Here is a 17632-nt window from a genome sequence, read left to right on the forward strand (position 1 = left end):
GCTCCCGCCTCTGTTTTGCTGCCAGGTTTCCCGAGCCTTGGATGGGACACTCACACAGCTTGAAACCCGCCAGCGTAAAAGCAACAACGGGCGCGTACATGATGGGTTGGGGATGCGTTCCCTGTTTTTTAGGGTTTAACCCCCCCTTCCTGACCTCCTCCTGCCTGTCGTGGGGAGGTTAATATCAAGGCCAATGTTTCAGGTCGATAACCTTTCTTCAGAATCATCAGATCAGTTCTGATGAAAGGTCATTGTCCTGAAACGTTGGGCTCAATTTCAAAACGGAGCCGGGAAGGGAGCAGGGGGGTCAAATTGAGGTCGGGAAACCCATCAGTACGGGTTTCCTAGACGTCCTTACGATTTTGACGTAAGGATGTCCTTTCTTTTTTGTCAGTTTCCCATCCAACTGTCCGGCCTGATTGACAGGCTGGTCTCAAGACGGGTGGGAGACCAGCCAGGGAGAGGATATCTTCAGGTAAGTCTGCAGGTAAATCTTTGTTTGTATGGATGGGGGGATATGGGTGAGCACAGGGGGCATGGGTGGGCACAGGGGGCATGGGTGGGCACAGGATGGCCCGGAGTCATGAGTCATGGGGGTTGGGATCGGGGGTCAGTCACGGGGGGGTGTTGGGATCGGGGGTCATCACGGGGGTCTGCGTCGTTGAGGGGGAGGATCAGGGGTCGGGGGTGGGAGGATCAGAGTGGGGGGGGGGGGATCGGGGGTCGGAGGATCGGAGTGGGGGAGCAGGATCAGAGGTCCAGGGGAGGATCGGGGTCGGGGATCGGAGTGGGGGGAGGATCGGGGGTCGGGGATCCGTGATTTTTTTTATATACGTTCATGGGATGTGGGCGGTGCTCGCAAGGCCAGCATTTATTGCCCATCCCCAATTGCCCTTGAGAAGGTGGTGGTGAGCCGCCTTCTTGAACCACTGCAGTCCATGTGGTGAAGGTTCTCCCACAGTGCTGTTAGGAAGGGAGTTCCAGGATTTTGACCCGGCGACGATGAAGGAACGGCGATATATTTCCAAGGGGGGTGGGATTCCGCAATTGGGGGGGGGGGGGGGGGGGGGGAGTCCGCAATCAGGGGTCCCGATCGGGGGGGCCGCAACCGGGGGGGGGGGGTGTCCACGATCGGGGTTCCACAATTGGGGAGGGGGGGTTCCGTAATCGGGGGTCGGATTTCCACGATCGTTGAGGGGGGTCGGTGCAGGTAGGTTTGTTGGGCCTGAGGGAAGCGCTCCTGCTCCTCCAGGCCCACAAGCTGTGCCTTTCTAGGCACCGACCTGTTAGTCTCAAGCCTTCTCGTCTCCTTTCACAAGGTGTAAAACAGAAGGCCCAGGAATCCCGGCCCCCCGTGGTTGAAATCGGGAAGTCCAAATAAATGGAGGCCTGAAGCCTTCTTGAAATGTTTTAAGGTCGCCCGCCCCTCGTCACACCCCGGTGAAAACCGGAAATGGGCGGGTTGGAGGCGGGTCTGAAATGGTGGCAATTTTCAATGCCCCCCCCCCCACCGCCCCTAACCCACCCGTTTTTCAATGTTAAAATTGAGCTCGTTAACTCTGTTTCTCTCTCCACAGATGCTGCCTGACCTGCTGAGTGTTTCCAGCATTTTCTGCTTTTATTTCAGATTTCCAGTGTCCGCAATATTTTAGTATTATTAATTGTTGTTGCACTGGTTACGGTCAATCTGGAATTAAAAGCGTCTGGAGGGAATTGTCAGGAGAAAGGATTTTTCCACTCCTGTCCTCTGTTTTCTAATTTTAACTTGTGCCTGTGTGTCACGGGCATTGTCAAGAATGGCTTTTAGTACTTTCACCAAAAAGTGATCAATTATCATTTTAAGAAATTGTTTATAATATATAAAATGATAGACTATGTCTGAAGTTGGGTTTTTAACATTTAGTTTTAACTTTAACCCGACTTTAAAATGTCTCCTGTGATGAAGGTGTCATCAGATTAATTTTTGAAATGTTCCATAGGCTGGTAATGTGTTAGGACTGTCACCTGCTGCAGCACAGATTCACATCAGGCCTTTTGCCCATAGTGCAACTACAATGCCTCTATTGGCATTGCAAGAAAGGGCCTGCAGACATTTGTTTCAATTTTCAACTCAGCTGTCTTACTGGAGCCACCCTGCTTATCTCATGCTCAACCTTTGGGCCTCAACAGGCTGATTTTCCTCCTATAATATGTTCATTCCCCAACTCCCCACCCACAAAAAAGGCTCTTTCTTCTCCAAGCACCAGCAGCCATTTATGCGCTGTTGGCACCAGAAATACTTTCCTCACAATCTCTCCCAGCACATTCTGAGCAACAAGCTGGGAGAAAAATTTAATTAGAATGAACTGACCTCGAATGATGACACCAGGTTAGTTCATTCATGGCACCGAGTGCCTCTGGAGCAGTGGTTCCACTGCTTCACAGCCACGTTCATATTATCAGTCCTCATAAAAGAACAACATTCTTGCAAACATTATGCAATCATTTATAAATCTAAAATTGAAGAACAAATTCAGAATAAATTATCTTTTTCATCTTTTTAGTCATTTTAAATTTATTCTATTTTTGTACCTATATAATTTTTTAAAAAGAAATGCTCCTACGATATTTCCCACAATAAGTCAGATAATATGCTGCTTTTTAAAGGCAGAAGCATTATACCATGTAATGCACAACATATTTTGTACTTCAAATGCTACAAAGTCTAATTGCTGTTAGGTTAAAAAAAAAGGATGATGTCAATCAGAATTTAGCTGAAAATTGGAAAATGCATGTCAATTTCAGGCTCCACGAAAATAACTGGTTTCCTTTCCCTTTTTAAAAAATCTGTAACAAAATTTGACATCCGACGCATGCAAAGTGTAAACCTTACTTCTGCAAACACTTCCTGTGTCAACATTTTCCACTATAAGTTCCTATGTCCACATTTATAATGGATGCTGCCTATGTAAGCTTTAAACGCTATAATTACACTCTCCTGCCAGTTTTGCATCTCCTAGCTCCTCAGTCTCCACTGCAGAGAAACTCCAATGCTTCAACCAACTCTACGGGCTACAAATTCGGCCATGTAGCGCCCGATGTTTCAGCGCTTCGCAGCCTCCCGAAATTCCAAAATGGTGTCCGGGATGCGCGGGCAGTTGATAGAAGATGCCACTTGACAAGTGACCTCACTCACCTTGACCACTCGTGTCAAAGCATTGAACTTCTTCCTGCACTGCATCCATGTTTGTGGTGCTATGCATCTGGCATTGACTTTGTCCCCAAATGCCTCCCACTGCCTTGGGAGCATATGTCTGGAGGGCCTCTTGCCCCCCTGTGGATATAGGATGCCTGTCCTGTTGTCCACCTCTTGCATCAAGACCTCTAGTGCATCATCAGAGAACCTTGGTGCACACTCTCTCACAGGCCTGGTACAAACTCAGTTTGGCAGATTGGTGAGGTCTGGTGTGCAGATTGGAGGATGTGGGATTTAATAATGCACAACCTTTATTCAATGTTTTAACATAACTCAACAGTTTGTAAACATAGAGATGGGATCTGCATCTGTGTTTTACATGTGCGATCTCTGATCTCCGTTCAGACTCTTTGCGGACCTGTATCTTATTTTTTGCAAATAAGAGGGGCAGGCTGCCTTTAAGAGGTGCGAGCAACTCACCCGAGTTTCACGCCCCCCCTTGCTGGTGAGAAGTGGAGAGAATGGAGAAAATGGAGAGACGAACATAGCTAGGGCTCCATGCTGCGCATCAATCGGGTAAATGAAGTTGCAGCATCAATCTCACGTGCTGGCTGCATTGGTACCACTGGCCGCGGGCTAATCGCGCACCATGATTCCAGAGCTCGGATTCAGGGGTTTACCAATTTAATCCCCAACTTCTCTGCTTCCAAAGCTTCCACCAATTTTGAAATTTCGCTATAAATAATAATATAAAATCAAAGTATATTATAGAAAAATAAGGACTCAATGTACAGAGTGATTTAAAATACACAGATTTTGGATGATTACTGTGAAGTTTGATTAAGGAGAATATTGCAGCGCTGGAGAGAGAGGATGGAATCTATTTGGTTAGAGTTAAGAAACAATAGAGGCGCCATTACACTACAGGATGTATTCTGGCCACCAACTAGTGGGAAGGATATAGAGGAGCAAATACGCAGAGAAATTATAGAGAGATGCAAGAAGTATAGAGTAGTGATAATGGGGGACTTCAACTATCCTAATATAGACTAGGATAGTAATAGTGTAAAGGGCAAAGAGGTGGAAGAATTTCTGAAGTATGTTCTCGAGAACTTTCTAGATCAGTCTGTTGCCGGCACAACAAGGAAGGGGGCATTGCTGGAACTAGTTCTGGGGAATAAAGTGGGTCAAATGGAGCAAGTGTCAGTGGGGGAACATTTGGGGCCGTATGGCCTACTCCTGCTCCTATTTTGTGTGTTCTTATGTTCTTATTTAGGGAATGTTGATCATAGTATCCTAAGATTTAAATTAGTTATGGAAAAGGACAAGGAGCAATCTTGAATAAAAATACTTAATTAGAGGAGGGCCAATTTCAGTGGGTTGAGAACGGATCTGGCCCAGGTAAATTGGAATCAAAGATTGGCAGGCAAAACTGTAATCGAACAATGGACGGCCTTTAGCGTGGAGATGGTCCGGGTACTGTCTAGGTACATTCCCACGAGGGGGAATGGTAGGAAACCAAAGCCGGAGCTCCCTGGAGACGAAAGAGATAGAGAGTAAGATGAAGCAGAAAGAGGAACATATGACAGATGTCAGGTTGATAATGCAAGTGAGAAACAGGCTGAATATAGAAAGTACAAAGAAGTAAAAAAGGAAATAAGAGAGACAAAGAGGGAGTATGAGAATAGATTGGCAACTAACATAAAAGGGAATCCAAAAGTCTTCTGTAGGCATATAAATAGCAAACAGGTAATAACAGGATTGGTGGGGCCGATTAGGGACCAAAAAGGAGATCTACGCATGGAGGCAGAGGGCATGGCTGAGGTACTAAATGATTACTTTGCATCTGTCTTTACCAAGGAAGAAGATGCTGCCAAAGTCACAGTAAAAGAGGAGTTAGTTGAGATTCTGGATGGGCTAAAAATTAATAGAGGAGCTACCAGAAAGGCTGACTGTTCTTAAAGTAGAAAAGTCACCCAGTCTGGATGGGATGCATCCTAAGTTGCTGAGGGATGTAAGAGTGGAAATTGCAGAGGTGCTGGCCATAATCTTCCAATCCTCCTTAGATATAGGGGTGGTGCCAACCCTTGTTCAAACAAGGGTGTAAGGATAAACCCAGCAACTACAGGCCAGTCAGTTTAATCTCGGTTAGAAATAATAAATGAGACAAAATTACTAGTCACTTGGACAAGTGTGGATTAATAAAGGAAAGCCAGCACAGATTTGTTAAAGGCAAGTCGTGTTTAACTAACTTGATTGAGGTTTTTGATGAGGTAACAGAGAAGGTTGATGAGGGCAATGCAGTTGATGTTGTGCATATGGGCTTTCAAAAGGCATTTGATAAAGTGCCACATAATAGGCTTGTCAGCAATATTGAAGCCCATGGAATAAAAGGGGCGGTGGCCGCATGGATGCAAAATTGGCAAAGTGACAGGAAACAGAGAGTAGTGGTGAACGGTTGTTTTTTGAACTGGAGGAAGGTATACAGTGGTGTTCCCCAGGGGTTGGTACTAGGACCACTGTTTTTTTGATATATATTAATGACTTGGACTTGGGTGTACAGGGCACAATTTCAAAATTTGCAGATGACACAAAACTTGGAAGTTTAGTAAACAGTGGGGAGGATAGTAATAGACTTCAAGAGGACAAAGACAGACTGGTGGAATGGGCGGACACATGGCAGATGAAATTTAACGCAGAGAAGTGCAAAGTGATACATTTTGGCAGGAAGAATGAGGAAATGCAATATATACTAAATGGTACAATTCTAAAGGAGATGCAGGAACAGAGAGACCTGGGGGTATATGTGCACAAATCGCTGAAGGTGGCAGGACAGGTTGAGAAAGCAGTTAAAAAAGCATACAGGATCCTGGCAAGGAAATCATGATGAACTTTTATAAAACACTGGTTCGGTCACAACTGGAGTATTGTATCCAATTCTGGGCACTGCACTTTAGGAAAGATGTAAAGGCCTTAGAGAGGGTGCAGAAAAGATTTACTAGAATGGTTCCAGGGTTGAGGGACTTCAGTTACCTGGATAGACAGGAGAAGCTGGGATTGTTCATTTTAGAGCAGAGAAGGTTGAGAGGAGATTTGATAGAAGTGTTCAAAATCATGAAGGGTTTAGATAAAGTAAATAAAGATAAACTGTTCCCATTGGTGGAAGGGTCGAGAACTAGAGGACACAGATTTAAGGTGATTGGCAAAAGAACCAAAGGCTGCACAAAAATCTTTTTTACGCAGCAAGTAGTTATGATCTGGAATGCGCTGCCTGAAAGTGTGGTGGAAGCAGATTCAATCACGGCTTTCAAAAAGGAATTGGATAAAAACTTGAAGGGAAAAAGTTTGTAAGGCATACGGGGAAAGAGCGTGGGAATGGGACTGACTGGATTGGTCTTACAATGAGCCAGCACAGGCTCAATGGGCTGATTGGACTCCTTCTGTGCTGTAACCATTCTATGATTCTAAGTTTGAGTTAAAAGTATATGAACACATGACTGATCCTTTGGTATTCTGAGGTTTTTTGTCAGCAAGGTACCAGACAATAAATTCTTTAAATTCCACCTATATATCAAATTATTTGCATAAACTGATGATAGATAAATTCTATTCAATTAACTAATAATAATACAACTGTACAAACTCTATAGTCCCCATCATATATTCAACATTCAATATGTAGAATATACACCTTTACATAAAATACACAACATGCATATTGCTTAAAAAATCAATGCTATCAGCTACCAGTATAAAAATAAATTATGTTAATTATACGATTAGCAATATGCCTGACTCTGGCTCTATCCCAGCACTGGGCTCCAACTCCCTGTTTTGTTCCAGCCCAGGTTCCAGCCTCCTGTCCCATTTCTCTCTCACCCATGTATTTTGCAACACCTTCCAGACAGCACCTCCTTGCCTCGGTCCAGTGCCATCTTGCTTGTTTTGAAAGAGGAAAAAGTTACAAACTGAGTAAATCATTAAAGGAATATGTACTTGAGGCACAGAGCGAGTGGGAGATATACAGGAGTGGAGACAATGGGAAAGTGAGAATGACTGAAAAAGGAGACAGAAACAATGAGAAAGAGTCAGAGACAAACAGAGAGATGCAGAGATGATATGGGGATGGTGCTGGAGGACTGGAGGATTGCAAATGTTACACCCCTGTTCAAAAAAGGGGAGAGGGATAAACCTGGCAATTACAGGCTAGTCAGCCTAATGTCGGTGGTGGAGAAACTTTTAGAGACAATAATCCAGGACAAAATTAATTGGCGCTTGACAAAGTATGGGCTAATAAATGAAAGTCAGCACGGATTTGTTAAAGGAAAATCGTGTTTGACTAACTTGATTGAGTTGTTTCATGAAGTAACGGAGAGGATTGATGAGGGTAGTGCAGTTGATGTTGTGTATATGAACTTTCAAAAGGCATTTGATAAAGTACTACATAATAGACTTGTTAGCAAAATTAAAACCCATGGGATTAAAGGGACAGTGGCAGCGTGGATACAAAATTGGCTAGGAGACAGAAAGCAGAGAGTAGTGGTGAATGGTTGTTTTTCAGACTGGAGGGAAGTATACAGTGGTGTTCCCCAGGGATCAGTATTAGGACCACTGCTCTTTTTGATATATATTAATGACCTAGACTTAGATATAGAGGGTAAATTTTCAAAGTTTGCAGATGACACGAAACTCGGAAATGTAGTAAACAATGTGGAGGATAATAACAGACATCAGGAGAACATAGACAGACTGCTGAAATGGACAGACACATGGCAGATGAAATTTAAAGAAGTATGAAGTGATGCATTTTGGTAGGAAGAATGAGGAGAGGCAATATAAACTAATTGGTACAATTTTAAAGGGAGTTCAGGAACAGAGCGACCTGGAGATGTACATACACAAATCTTTGAAGGTGGCAGGACAAGTTGAGAAAGCTGTTAAAAACACATATGGGATCCTGGACAAAAGCAAGAAAGTTATGCTAAACCTTTATAAAACACTGGTTAGGCCTCAGCTGGAGTACTGTGTTCAATTCTGGGCACCACACTTTAGAAAGGATGTCAAGGCCTTAGAGAGGGTGCAGAAGAGATTTAGTAGAATGGTGCCAGGGATGAGGGACTTCAGTTATGTGGAGAGACTGGAGAATCTGGGGTTGTTCTCCTTAGAGCAGAGAAGGTTAAGGGGAGATTTGATAGAGGTGTTCAAAACGATGAATAGTTTTGACAGAGTAAGTAAGAAGAAATTGTTTCCAGTGGCAGAAGGGTCGGTAACCAGAGGACACAGATTTAAGGTGATCGGTAAAAGAGCCAGAGGCGCAATGAGGCAACATTTTTTCGCACAATGATTTATAATGATCTGGAATGCACTACCTGAAAGAGTGGTGGAAGCAGATTCAAGAGTAACTTTCAAAAGGGAATTGGATAAATACTTGAAGAGAAAAAAATTACAGGGCTATGGGGAAAGAGCTGGGGAATGGGACTAATTGGATAGCTCTTTCAAAGAGCCGGAAGAGGCACAATAGGCTGAATTGCCTCCTCCTGCACTGTACCTAATATGATACTATGATAACAAGAGAAATGTATGTGTGAGGCATAAAGAAAGCGAGATAGATTTTCTACCTATTCATGCCCAGTGGATGGAAATTCTAGCTCAGAGAAAGCAAGACTAGGGTTGGCGGGGGGAGGGAATGGAAGAGAAACAGAAAGACAATGAGAGGGACACAAAGGATTCAAGAGTGGGAGACAAGGAGAGAGATAATTACAGTGAGAGAGAGAGAGACATTTTTTCTCTGAGCAATATAACAGGAGATCAACTAATTTCTATTATTTACTTCAAAAAAGCTGAGTCTGGGGCTTTTGTGAGAATAACTATGGGGATATCATGAATGTCTTGGCTGCTGACTTATCGTATTAAGCATCTATCAGTCATCTTGCTCTACATGAATATCAGCAATTAGACCGAGAAAGCATAGCACAGAAGATTCTAAAAGAATGAAAAACAACTTACTTGGAAATGTCATTGACATCGATATAAATGTCCAGCAGCTGACCACCTAAAACATATCCAATAGCAGGGCCCAGAACTGACATACCATTTCCAATACCTGTGGATTATCACAGCAGGTGTTTATTTAATTAGGAATGAAGATACAATATTAAGTTAAAAATATCTCATTATAGTTGCAATTACAAATTGCATTTTGATTGTTTTTAGTGCAAACATAGTTCACCTCTAAATCTGAAACTTAAAATTTTTAAATGAAAAATAGGCAGGTATTGTTCAAAGTCCCATTGTAACCTGCATACATAAACTGAAGAACTATTTTTAACCTAATGCTTGATTTCCATCAGCAAGAATATATTTTTTTGAATGCTGAGAGATAACGAGAACAGTCAAACAAGGTGTTGGAGTCTAAACAAAAATGGTTGCTGTGGCTTAAGATACAGGGCTTGATTTTCCCAGTTCACGATGCTCACAGAGAGCCTTGTACACCAGCCGCCAAAGCAGGAAATCGCAGGCAGGGTGCCCTTAATTTTCTGTCGTTTAAAGTTAATGGTTGGAAATTCATGAGCAGCACATGATTTCCCCATATGCATGGCCAGGGCAAGATGCCTCGCCAACAACCCTATAAGGTTTGTGTAAAATTGCTCTTAGATATGACATCATGAAGCTTCACCCCAATTAAATCTCCAATGACTGAGAAGAGCTTCCCGAAAGCCACTCTTCTTATACATAATGTCACTGGAGTGAAACTTAATGAAGTCGTGTGCAAGTTCTACATAAAATGTTTAACTCCTGTGTTGCCTGCAACAAGCAGTTCTAAAATATATAACAAGGGTGCGTACGAAAGAGCATTAAATGTACAAATACCTTGTGTACAAACCATACTTAAGAAAAGACATACTTGCTCTCGAGGCAGTACAAAGAAGGTTCACTCGGTTAATCCCGGGGATGAGGGGGCGGACATATGAGGAGAGGTTGAGTAGATTGGGACTCTACTCATTGGAGTTCAGAAGAATGAGAGGCGATCTTATTGAAACATATAAGATTATGAAGGGGCTTGATCGGGTGGATGCGGTAAGGATGTTCCCAAGGATGGGTGAAACTAGAACGAGGGGGCATAATCTTAGAATAAGGGGCTGCTCTTTCAAAACTGAGATAAGGAGAAACTTCTTCACTCAGAGGGTAGTAGGTCTGTGGAATTTGCTGCCCCAGGAAGCTGTGGAAGCTACATCATTAAATAAATTTAAAACAGAACTAGACAGTTTCCTAGAAGTAAAGGGAATTAGGGGTTACGGGGAGCGGGCAGGAAATTGGACATGAATTTCGATTTGAGGTTAGGATCAGATCAGCCATGATCTTATTGAATGGCGGAGCAGGCTCGAGGGGCCGATTGGCCTACTCCTGCTCCTATTTCTTATGTTCTTATGTTTATAATAGTTAGAGTCACAGAAGAAGATTTCCTCTGTGTGTGAGGTGTAGCAAAATCATATTTAATTCCTTACAAGTACATTTACAAATATGCTACATTTAGAGTGCAGAGAATAAATCTTCAGCCACATGCTACTTCAGGATAAAACACAACTATTTCAAAGGGCAGGGACTTCAGAAAAAAAGCTCTTGGCAAAGCGTTTTTTTTAAATCAGATTAGAAACACAAGTTGGATAAAAATGCACCTTCACATTACTCACTCATGATTATGGTGAAAATGACCCCATGCCAATCAGAATAAGGCGCCCCTTCAACTGGCAATTTAATAACATAATAATGCCTACTAACTGTGATTTTTGTTTCTCAACAATTAATGTGATTTACATACAGTATTAATATCCTAACATCCCTATTCCAGAGTACTACAATTTTCCTAAAAATTAATAATCTACACTTGGACAGTAAAATGTGACACAATTCCAGGTAAAAGGTCAAGCAGTCATGTAAGCATACCTATATAAAGGGAACTTTTATCATGAGAGACAGATTCATCGATGAAGGTTATCCCTAGTGTGTACAAAGGGGTTCCTCCAACCCCATGTAGCAACTGCCCCAGAAGAAACACAAATAGAAAAGTGGAGGATTCAATTGCAGTGGAGGGGTTGCAGGTCGGTGTGCTGGAATTACTGTTAGGAAGAATGCAGGTATCTGAAAGAAAAGAAACACTGGTATAATTATCAAAATATTTTGAAAGCTAGGTCTCAGGAGAAGTTCCTTACATTTTTAATACTGATTGTGGGGTTTTTTTTTTTAGGTCCTGTCGATCCCAGTACGGATGGTGGTGTGTAAGTCATAATGCCATTAGTTCTCACCCATACTTCACCACACAGATGAAGCACAATGGTCGAGTGAAAAAGAGCTACTGAACATAGATGGAACGTGAGTCATTAGGGGATCAATGCTGGACTAAATAAATAATTTCCTCTGAGGTTGTAGATGATCTGACAAGGTGAAAACATTGATTTTACACACATTGAACATTCAGAATATTTTCACCAATTTATGATCCACAAGAATTGTTAGAATTGTCCACATATGTTTGCAGACAAGTTAAAATGCATTTTACATCCCTTATTTGATCTGATTCTAATGTCTATAGAACTTTACTCATTTATTTGCTACTAACAAGTCTCCTTCCCAACTACAAAACCGGATGCTTGTGGATCCAAGTAAAGACACAATTCAACGCATTGTATTGCTGTAAAATGCATAATGAAAATGTCAAATGCCAAGTATTGGCATTGTTCTTTTAAGTCACAATATTCATATTTCTAATAATATTATTTTGCAAAGAAAAAAAATTGTGCATTTATATAATGCATTATCACATTTCTCCAAAACATCAAGTATTTAAAAAGAGAGTAAAATAAAGCCAAATTACATCTTCTGTGCATGCCACGACATTCTACTTGGAATATTACGGCAATTCCTTTGGAATTCAGAAATATTAAGAAGTGTGCATACACCTTTCCTAGATCAGCGAATTATCTGGTCAATGGTGCCCTCCCCCTACTCCACCTAGGATGTTGATGGTGGGGGACTCGGTGATGGTAATGTCATTGAATGCCAAGGGGAGGTGATTAGGCTCGCTCTTGTTGGAGATGGTCATTGCCTGTCACTTGTGTACATAAATCTTACTTGCTACTTATCAGCCCAAGCTTGGATGTTGTCCAGGTCTTCAGCATTACAGCTGGGATGTTGTCGGGACCCATAGCCTTCGTTATGTCCAATGCACTCAGCCGTTTTTTGATGTCACGTGTAGTGAATCGAATTGGCTGAAGACTGGCATCTGTGATGTTGAAGGCCTCAGGAGGAGGCCGAGAAGGATCTTCCATTCAGCACTTCTGGATGAAGACAGTTGCAAATGCTTCAGCCTTGTCTTTTGCACTCACCTGCTGGGCTCTGCCATCATTGAGAATGGGGTTGTTCATGAAACCTCCTCCTCCCGTTAGTTGCTTAATTGTCCACCACCATTGGATGTGGCAGGGCTGCAGAGCCCTGACTGTTTGACCGCTTAGCTACTGTCTGTAGAAAGCTGCTTCCAGATGTAGTCCTGTGTTATAGCTTCACCTGGTTGGCATCTCATTTTCAACCAACCTGGTGAAGCTACAACACAGGACTATATTCACCTGGTGCTTCTCCCAGCATGCTGTTCTACACTTCTCATTGAACCAGGGTTGGTCATCTGGCTGATGTTGTTGGAGGAATGAGGGATATGCCGGGCCATGAGGTTACAGATTGTGGTGGTGTACAATTTTGCTGCTCTTGATGGCCCGCAGCACCTCATAGGTATCTAGTTTTGAGCTGCTAGATCTGTTCTTAACCTATCTCACCTAGCGAGGTGATAGATCCACATGACATGATGGAGCATATCCTTAGTGTGAAAATGGGATTTGGTCTCAAGGACTGTGCAGTGGTTACTCCTACCAATGCTGTTATGGACAGATGCAGATGCAACAAGTAGAATGGTGAGGATGAGGTCAAGTAGTTTATTCCCTCGTGTTGGTTCTCTCACCACCTGTTGCAAGCCCAGTCTTACAGCTATGTCCTTCAGGACCTGGCCAACTCAGTCAGTGGTGGTACCTACCAAGCCACTCAGTGATGGACATTGAAGCCCCCAACCAGAGTATATTCTATGCCCTCGCTATCCCCAGTGCTCCCTCCAAGTGGTATTCAACATGGAGGCGTACTGATTTATCAGCTGAAGGAGGGCGACAGGTGGTAATCAGCAGGAGGTTTCCTTGCCCAAGTTTGATCTGAAGCCGTGAGTGAGTCCCGAGTCAAAGTTGAGGATTGCTCAAGGACACTTCCAACTGACTGAATACCACTATGCCCCGTCCTCTGTTGGGTCTGTCCTGCTGTTGGGACAGAACATACCCACAGATGGTGATGGAGAAGTTGGTTGATAGGTATGATTCTGAGTATGACTATGTCAGGCTGTTGCTTGACTAGTCTGTGGGACAGCTCTCCCATCGTTGGCACCAGTCCCAGATGTTAATGAGCAGCGTTGACTGGGCTGGGTGTGCCTTCATTGTGCCCTGATTCAATGCCTAGGTCACAGCCAAGAGGTCCATCCAGTTATTAGGGCAGGTTTCCTTCCCTAAAGTACATTAGTGAGCCCGTTGGGTTTTTACCACAATATAACAGCTTCCAACTCTTTATTCCAGATTTTTTGCTTTTGAAACTGAATTCAAATTCTCAAACTGTCATGGTGGGATATGAATTCACGTTCATAAGGATTATATGTCCAGGCCTCTGGATTACTAGTCCAGTAACATAACCACTATGCCACCTATTAGTAGGCAATGGTGTACAAATGGTGAGAATCCAATGCAAGGGGTAACAGAGCAAAGGGGACGGTGGTGCAGTGGATTGGAACTCAAACACATTGTATCACAGAATAATTGGATGTTGACCCATACCCATAGTATACTAATCTACTGACTTCCTGATCTCAACCGTGGCACTTTCAGGAAGAATCAAGCAGTAGCAAGATGGAAAGGGAAGAAGATAGCAAGACATCATCAGGGTGCTTTTATGTTTTTTTTTTATTTTTGTCCTCGGGCTGTGAGTGATGATGGCAAAGTGGCATTTACTGCCCATCTCTAGTTGCCTTGAGAAGTTGGTAGTGGGCCTTCTTGAACTGCTGCAGTCTTTGGGGTGATGGCACACCCACGACGGTGCAAGATGGGGAATTCCAGATGTCAATTCCAAATTTTAACTGAGCCATGATGAAGGAACAGGGATATCTATCCAAGTCAATATGGTATGTGACTTGGAGAGGAAACTGGAGCTGATGGTGTTTCCATGATCTTGCTACTCTTGTCCTTTTCAGTGTTATTAGAGGTGGAAGGGCTGAAAAGTGCTACCAAAGTAAGCCAGCCAAGTTGTTGCAGTGCACCCTGTAGATATTACATATTGCAGCCACAGAGCATCGGTGGTGGAGAGGTGGATACTGAGTCCAGTGGCAGGGGCGCCAATCAAGTAGGTTGTTCTGTCTTGGATAGTGTTAAGTTTTTGAGTGTTGTCGCAGCTGCCCCCATCCAGGCAAGTGGTGAGTATTCCAGCACACTCCTGACTTAAGCCTTATAGATGGTGAAGAGGCTTTGAGGGGTCAGGAGATGAGCCACTCATCGCAAAGTACCACACTGTTAACCTTATTGTCAATGCTGATGCTCAGGAAGTTGATGGTGGGCAATTTGAAAATTAGGGGAGATGGTTGGGCCTTTTCTTATTGGAGGTGATCACTACGTGGTATTTACATGACGTAAATGTTACTGTCACTTGTCAATCCGAGCCTGGATGTTATTCAGGACAGCAAACAGTCCTATTTTTTTTTATTTGTTCATGGGATGTGGGTGTTGCTGGTAAGGCCAGCATTTATTGCCCATCCCTAACTCCTGACCTTAGTATGGAGGAAAGGTCACTGATGAAGCAGCTGGAGATGTTTGGGTTGAGGACACTTACAAAGAGCCAGCACAGGCTGGATGAGCCAAATGGCCTCCTTCTGTGCTATAACGATTCTATGATTCTATGACTTCCCTGAGGAACTACTGCAGTGATGTCCTGAGGCTACGATGATTGGCCTTCAACAACAACAACCATCCTACTTTCTAATTAGTTTCTAATTAGTTTCTAGCAGCCCATTTTACCTATTCTCCTGGGATCAGACAAGCTTGGACTTGGAAATATATCGCCGTTCCTTCATCGTCGCTAGGTCAAAATCCTGGAACTCCCTTCCTAACAGCATTGTGGGAGAACCGTCACCACACGGACTGCAGCAGTTCAAGAAGGCGGCTCACCACCACCTTCTCGAGGGCAATTAGGGATGGGCAATAAATGCCGGCCTTGCCAGCGACGCCCACATCCCGTGAACGAATAAAAAAAAAAGCTACTGGCAAGTGCTGAAACTGTCACGTTGTAATACATCAAAATGTTTCACCCAGTTAGTAAGACCAGACCCAATGGCCTCGATTTTAACCCCACCCCATGATGGTTGAGAGAGGGTCGGGGGGTTTAAAGACTTAAATATGGGGAATGTGGCCCAACATGCCAAGCAAGCGCCCACTGCCTTTATTACGGTGGTGAATATTGGGCAATTGGGAGCCCGATTAAAAATTCACTGCTGCTGCCCGGGTTTCCCAGGGGTTGAGAAACCCAGCAGTGAAAGGGAGGCGGTAGCTGCCAGCTCCACAAGGTAAGTACCTTTTCCAGCACTCCTCGTGGGCCAGGAGGAGCAGGAGTGCTCCCCCCATCTCCTCAAGGAAGCCTTCGCCTCCCCCCACCGATCGTGGCCTCTCTCTCCCCCTGTCACAATCACAGGCCTCCCCCACTTCACCCCCGATGGCCTCTCTCTCCCTCCAGCCCCGATGGCCTCTCTCCCCCTGCCACAATGACACCTCTCTCCCTCCAGCCCGATGGTCTTTCTCTTCCCCCTTCACCAAGCCCTAATCGTCGATCTTCCCCCTCCCAATTGCCGGGAAGCATCCCCAAGGGTCCCCGGCTGCTGCCTCCTGCAGCTGGTTTTCACTCCCGGCCGCCAGCCAGGCTGTCAATTTGGCCAGCTGTCGGACGGGAAATAGAAGAAAAAAAATGAGGTCCTGCCTTTAAGTCGGACAGAACCTCTGCGTCCCCGGCCTTGCCGGGTTCTTCGGCCATTTTCGGCCTCCCCATATATATCGGGGCCAATGCCTTGATTGAAAGATTTCTCTGATTCCAGGACAAAAAAGCAATTCTACAAAAAAGTCTGTGAAGAAATATGAGCACATAGGTAAGAGATGCCTTCTGTGATACCTGACTCTAAGAGCCTCCAATCTAGCCTCTTCCACATCCTCATCCTCCACTTCCTCTTCGTAGCATAAGCTGTAATTGACTTCCGCAAAGTAGAGGCGGCCAAACCATAAGCAGCGCATACAGAATATTGAGTAGGAGGAAGTACATATAAATTGCTGTTTCACCCGAAAGGATTGTTTGGGGCCTGGATAATAGTGTGAAAGGAGGTGAATGGGCAGGTGTTGCACCTCCAGCGTTTGCATGGGATAGGAGTACACATGGCAGGGGTGCTGGAAGAGTGAATCACAGTATGACGATGGGAACGGTCCCTTCGGAACGCTGAGGGAGGGGAGTAAGAGAGTGGATGGAAAGATAAGTTTGGTGGTGGGATTGCGATAGAAATGGCGGAAATTGCGAAACAAGATCTGTTGAATGTGGAGGCTGTACGGGTGGACGGTAAGGACAAGGGGGACCCTAACACAGTTCTGAGAGGGAGAAGAAGAGGGGAGGCAGAAGCATAGCAAATCGGACTCAGTCAAGGGCCCTATCAACCATGGTGAAGGGGAATCCTCTGAGGAAAAAGAATGACATTATGGAAGCTTTGGTGTGGAAGGAGGCATCATCAGAGCAGATGTGACGGAGACAGAGAAACTGGGAGTTGGAAATGGAGTCCTTACATGAAGCAGGTGGAAAGAAGTATAATCCAGGTAGTTGTGGGAGCCAGTGGGCTTGTAATAGATGTTAGTGGACAACCTGTCCCCAGAGCTAGAGATAGAGAAGACCAGGAAAGGAAGGGAAGATTCAGAGATAGACCTCTGTTTACTATCCCAAAATGGGCAGTAGTTTAGAGGAAAATCCATGCCAGTATGTCAACAGTACTGATTATTTTTGCGCAGCCCATCCCACTGCTAAATTGGAATGCTTTGTGCCCATTTTATGCCCAAAAAACATGCGCAATGCATACAAATTTCTACTCCAATGTCTTTGGACAGGAAGGGAGTAAATTGGCAAGAAAAAGTATTCACAGTATTCGCTTCGACTGTCTTACCAACAATAAATTGCAAAAGTCTATTACCCTTTGTTTAAAAATAGAATCAATCCAACTACCCTTCTCATTCCTAATTATTATTTTTTAGCTACTGGTGTTTGAACCCTTTATCATAGTGCATAACATCTTTGGATCAACTGTTACAA

The 17632-nt window shown here is 44.0% G+C and overlaps 1 protein-coding gene across 1 annotated transcript in view; it reads right to left on the reverse strand.

Annotated features, from left to right (window-relative positions):
- LOC137320918 (solute carrier organic anion transporter family member 4C1-like) overlaps positions 1–17632 on the reverse strand; it is a 143991-nt gene that overhangs the window by 80529 nt on the left and 45830 nt on the right. The window contains exons 3-4 of the mRNA XM_067982908.1: positions 11120–11314; positions 9182–9278 (exon numbers count right to left, since the gene is read on the reverse strand). Of these exons, the coding sequence (XP_067839009.1) occupies positions 9182–9278; positions 11120–11314 (292 nt within the window). The remainder of the gene's footprint in view (positions 1–9181; positions 9279–11119; positions 11315–17632) is intronic.

Source organism: Heptranchias perlo, chromosome 4 (assembly GCF_035084215.1).
Source record: "Heptranchias perlo isolate sHepPer1 chromosome 4, sHepPer1.hap1, whole genome shotgun sequence".
In the NCBI taxonomy this organism is placed as follows: domain Eukaryota; kingdom Metazoa; phylum Chordata; class Chondrichthyes; order Hexanchiformes; family Hexanchidae; genus Heptranchias; species Heptranchias perlo.